At 45.6% G+C, this 5,844-nt stretch overlaps 1 protein-coding gene across 1 annotated transcript in view; it reads left to right on the top strand.

Moving 5' to 3' along the window:
- Positions 1-2,087: 2,087 nt before the first annotated feature.
- The window catches only part of skia (v-ski avian sarcoma viral oncogene homolog a), an 11,488-nt gene continuing 7,731 nt past the window's right edge, over positions 2,088-5,844 (top strand). Inside the window, exons 1-3 of the mRNA XM_077004406.1 lie at positions 2,088-2,114; positions 3,708-3,821; positions 4,875-4,990. Of these exons, the coding sequence (XP_076860521.1) occupies positions 2,103-2,114; positions 3,708-3,821; positions 4,875-4,990 (242 nt within the window). The 5' untranslated portion in view covers positions 2,088-2,102. The remainder of the gene's footprint in view (positions 2,115-3,707; positions 3,822-4,874; positions 4,991-5,844) is intronic.

Raw genomic sequence — 5,844 nt, 5'->3', positions numbered from 1 at the left:
CACACACACACACACACACGCATGTCTGTGAAGTGTGTTTGTGTGTTTCAGCTTGCAGTCTCACTTCCAGAAAGTTACTGTGCATTTCTCGGAAGCAGCTATTCGTAGTAACGCTGAACACGCGCACACACACACACACACACACACACACACACACACACACACACACACAGACATACACACACACACACACACACACACACACACACGTACATATACCTCAACCTTTGCCTTCTCAACAAACACATGCCACACACACATGCATACACACCTTAACCTTTGCCTTCTGAACACACGCGCACCTCAAACTCAACCCTTTTCAGCACACAGCAACCACACGCACACACCCCAAACCCACGAACTTATCACACCTCAGCTTCCTCTACACACACACACACACACACACACACACACACACACACACACACACACATACACACACAGGTGCTTCACCTATTACACAGTAAAAGTGTTGTGAGGGCAAAGAAATTAAAACAGCTATTGAGTCTGTGAAGCTGACACACACACACACACACACACATACACACACAAATGCACACAGACGCACAGGTGCACACACACAGCAGCGTCAGACTGGAACACGTCTGACACCTGCATGCTGGTACTATGTGTTCAAGCTTGTTAGACTTTGGGTTTCTGTGGTTTCACCTCATGATATGGAGAGAGACGGACGTGGGGGAGGGGTGGAGGGGGTGGGGCTAGGGTGGAGGGGGTGGGGCTAGGGTGGAGGGGGTGGGTCTGGGATGGGGGGTGGGAGGATATGTGAAGGGGCCAGAGACTGCAGAAGCGAGTGAGATCAGGCTGCACTCGGCTGGGTGAACAGGAAGTTCCTCCCTTCCGGCAGAGGACTGTAACCGAACTGAAGGGAGGCCACGCTGAGGTCACAATACACACACACGCTAACACACATACACACACACACATACACACATGCTAACACACACTAACACACACACACACACACACGTACACGCTAACACACATACACACACGCTAACACATATACACATACACACATGCTAACACACACACACACACACGCTAACACACATACACACACACACATACACACATGCTAACACACATAGACACACACATACACACATGCTAACACACACACGTACACGCTAACACACATACACACACGCTAACACACACACACTAACACACACACACATGCTAACACACACACACACATGCTAACACACACGCTAATACACACACACACACAGACGCTAATGCACATGCACACACTCGCTAACACACACACACTCACAGACGCTAATGCACATGCTCACACACACACACACACACACAAGCTAATGCACATGCACACACACACTCACACACATGCTCACACACACACACACAAGCTAACACACACGCTCTCTCTCGCTCACACACACTCACACACACACAAGCTAACACACACTCTTTCTCTCTCACACACATACACACACTTTGAGGCAGAAACAAATGTTGTTTGCTTGTTTTCTTTTGTAGCTGTATTTTCTGAAAAGCAGCTTTTCTGTGTGTACATGTGCTTCAGAGCTTCAGGGCGCTGTCTGTACTCACAATACATAGGTGTGTGTGTGTGTGTGTGTGTGTGTGTGTGTGTGTGTGTGTGTGTGTGTGTGTGTGTGTGTGTGTGCACGCGCATGTGCTAAAAGCTCTTGAGGGAGGGCTGTGTAAGTAAGAGCAGGAGATAAAAATGTGATTGAAATTTGTTTCCATTATGAACAATCTCTGTGTGTGTGTGTGTGTGTGTGTGTGTGTGTGTGTGTGTGTGTGTGTGTGTGTGTGTGTGTGTGTGTGTGTGTGTGTGTGTGTGTGTGTGTGAACATTCCTATCCCATTACAAAGTCATCTTAAGAAAACACTGGAAATGTTCAAACTTTGCAGCTGGTTTCACACCAATGAGCAAGATGTGTGTGTGTGTTTTTGTGTGTGTGTGTGTATGTGTGTGTGTGTGTGTGTGTGTGTGTGTGTGTGTGTGTGTGTGTGTGTGTGTGTGTGTGTGTGTGTGTGTGTAAATACAGCTCTCCTCAACTCTTCCTCAAACATCTGCAGTTCCGTACCCCTATGCTGAAGGACGTGAGTTTTGTGTGCACTGTGGTTGTGGTTGTGTGTGTGTGTATGTGTGTGTGTGTGTGTGTGTGTGTGTGTGTGTGTGTGCGCGCGTGCTCACTGGCCATTGTTGACATGTGCGAAAGATGCAACGACAATCAAATCTTGTGAGATCCTTATTAAGAGATTCTTGTTGAAACTTGTGTGTGTTGTCTGTCTTGAAAAGAAGGTATGATTTCCTGTCTGACTGTGTCTCTCATACACACACACACACACACACACACACACACACACACACACACACACACACACACACACACACACACACACACACACACACACACAACCGATTGTGATTTTTATAATGTAACTGTAAAGTACATGTATGTATGTAGATGTAAAGTATATACATTATTAGGGGTGACCTGCAATAGTCGCTGATTCGACTATAGTCGACTATACCCCCTAGTCGACTATGAACGTCATAGTCGAATGTACTATTCTAACTGCATGGGGATGCCCAAGGATGCAGCTAAGCATTAGTTGTTACATGAAATGTCTTTGTTTTCGTTATATATAGCCTTTTGTCAAATAAAATTATCATAATTTCTGTTAATAAATATTTTAAAATGATGTTTGCGCATTAACAATAGGCATCTTCCTTACTACACATTCATAAATCACACCCTGCAGTTGCACAATCCAAATGAGCGGAGCTGAACACGCTACAGAATACGCAGCATCTGCCGAGATTATAATGGCTACTAAAAAACTTCAAAAGTATTTTGAAAAAGATAAAGATGAATCAAACAAAGTAAAGTGCAAGTTATGTCATCAACGTCTTTCATTTCGCACGACAACAACTAAGATGGCATACCATTTAAAACGCGTAAGGCGAAAAAAACAGTTCAGCCGTTTGTCGTTTCGGTCATCGTCGCGGTTTGTCTCGAAATAAGTAAATAAATAAAAGCTGAATAAAGCCAACCTACCATGTTTATTCATTTATCTGAATGTTTTAGGTTTTTACTTTGAAGAGGAAAAAAGTCCTGAATGAGAACGGGATCCCGTTTAAGGTGCTCTAAATAAAAAAAATAAAAATAAACCTGATTCGACTATTAGTCGACTAAAGGGAAAAGCTGACGAATCAGATTCGACTATGAAAATCCTTAGTTGAATACACCCCTATACATTATATTTAATGGAGTTTATGGAAAACACACTTAATAAGAGCAGAAGGGATCAGTGAAGGTTCTATAAGTGAGGGGTTTTCTCTATGGTGGTTGAAACTGGCGTATTTGTGATTTTGTGTCCTGTGGGTTGTGGTGTTGTGTCAGCATATATTTGACACACATAAACACCATATACAACACAATTAATGACTCATACATCCCCAATTAAGGTTTCAATCCTCTTCAGAGAGACAAAAACACGTAGAGTTGATTTTAACATTGTAAATGTACAATAGCTCTACAGCTCTGATGCCTGCTCTGCTTTTAACTTTAACTAAAAAGGTTAAAAACCGAAATAAAATACCAACACATTCTGAATTTGTTTGACTTTGTTTTAATCATGAGCTCTTTTTCTGTCTGTCTGTCTGTCTGTCTGTCCCTGTCTCTCCAGATCTCCGACCCTGTTCTTGTGAAGAAGGCCAAACATGAGCTCTTCCCAGCAAACTCACCACCGCCAGACAAAGACAAGCAATCCGATTGGCTGCGGTCCCTCTCTGCCAATAAGGTTAGGCCACTGATCCAGTTAATCAAATACATATTCACATTGGGCGAGAGTCCAGTCAGGTGAGTCCACTCAGGACACTGAGTGCGGGTGACAGGACAGGGTTGGTTCAGGCCCGGTGGCAGTTCCACAGCATGCCATGGTGAATTTAAAGAACACACACACACACACACACACACACACACACACACACACACACACACCTCAGGCGTTGGTGTTTTGGACCATGAGAAGAAGTGTTGTTTTGGAGTTTGACTGTTTGCAGGAGTTGTGTGAGGGTTTTGGATGCTGATCGCTGCTACTGTGCCAACACTGAGGATCAGGTTGATGTGAAAGGTGATCTCAGCCCAAAATAAGCCCTGCTGTTCTTTAGGAAAAAACCCATTCTGCTAAAACCAGGAGCCTGTAATAATCCCCCAGCAGTTTCACATAACACAATGACCTCAGAGAGAGCGGCAGGTTGCTCCTGCCCAGAGAACAAACACACATCAGCCCCTCACACCACACACTCACACACACCGCACCTGACACACACCTCACAGACACACACACCGCACCTCACCCCTCATACACACACACACCTCACCCCGCACTTCACACACACACACACCTGAGACACACCTCACAGACACACACACACACCTCACACCGCACCTCACACACACCTCATACACACCTCATACACACACACACCTCACACCGCATCTCACATACACGGCACCTCACACACACCTTTCACCCTTCACACACACACACAGACCTCAGCCCACACACACACACACACACACAGACACACACACATACACACACCACACACACCTCCTTCTCTGGCTGGGATGTATTATTCAGACTGTGTTCTCTTTTCTTCCTGTTGTGATTCTCCTTCCACCAGTGTTCCCAGCAGCATTGCCAGAGAGACCGTGCTTGGACTGTTACCACCACTGACATTTTCTACTGAAAATAAACATGCTCCAGTGTTACAAGTTTAATTAATGTTGAAATAAATTACTTTAGTCAGGTGTCTTCATTGTGTGTGTGTGTGTGTGTGTGCTCCAGGGTCTGAAGTGTGTCCAGCCGAGACAGAGGGCCTCTGCGTTTCGTCCCTGGTCTCCCAGCACCTCCACCACTGATAAGCAGCGACAGTCCAAAGCTGCAGGCGTCTGCCGGGACAGGTAGACCTCACAGCAGCTGCAGCACCACCGCCAGGCGCCCCAGGGCATTACCGCCCCCTCCCTGCCACCATGCTGCCCGGCCTCTCCCCACAGCTCTAGGGTTAGGGTTAGCCCTAATCTTAGTCCCAACCCTTATACTGGAATCTAGAGTTAGGGTTAGCCCTAATCTTAATCCCAACCCTTATACTGGAATCTAGGGTTAGAGTTAGCCCTAATCTTAATCCCAACCCTTATACTGGAATCTAGGCTTAGGGTTAGCACTAATCTTAATCCCAACCCTTATACTGGAATCTAGGCTTAGGGTTAGCACTAATCTTAATCCCAACCCTTATAATGGAATCTAGGGTTAGGATTAGCTCTAATCTTAATCCCAACCCTTATACTGGAATCTAGGGTTAGGGTTAGCCCTAATCCTATCCCTAACCCTAATCTTTATACTGAAATCTATGGTTAGGGTTAACCCTAAGCCTAATCCTACTCTTAACCCTCATACTGGGTCCTAACCCCAGCCTGTCATACACACCTATCTGTACGCATGCAAACACCCTGTTAATTATTTGATGTGGTCATATGAGAATAAGGGGGTTGGTGAAGTAAAATCTGTTAAATTAACAATAAATAAACAATTACTGCACCCACAAATATGGACCCACACTGGGCCACTAGTCCCTCAGGCGCTCTGTGAAACAGCACTGCCAAAACACAGCGTCTGACTCTTCCCTCACCTTATGAGGAGTTTCTCAAAAGAGCTGAACTGACATTACACACAGTCCCACCCACCAACAGGAGCAGCGGCCCACGGCCCACAAACAGAGGAGATTCACCCCACCTGCCCCCATGTCCAACGCCAGTTT

The sequence above is a fragment of the Brachyhypopomus gauderio genome, chromosome 4 (assembly GCF_052324685.1).
Source record: "Brachyhypopomus gauderio isolate BG-103 chromosome 4, BGAUD_0.2, whole genome shotgun sequence".
NCBI lineage: Eukaryota > Metazoa > Chordata > Actinopteri > Gymnotiformes > Hypopomidae > Brachyhypopomus > Brachyhypopomus gauderio.
The sequence above is the reverse complement of the archived record's forward strand: the minus strand, read 5'-3'. Positions and strand labels throughout refer to the sequence as shown.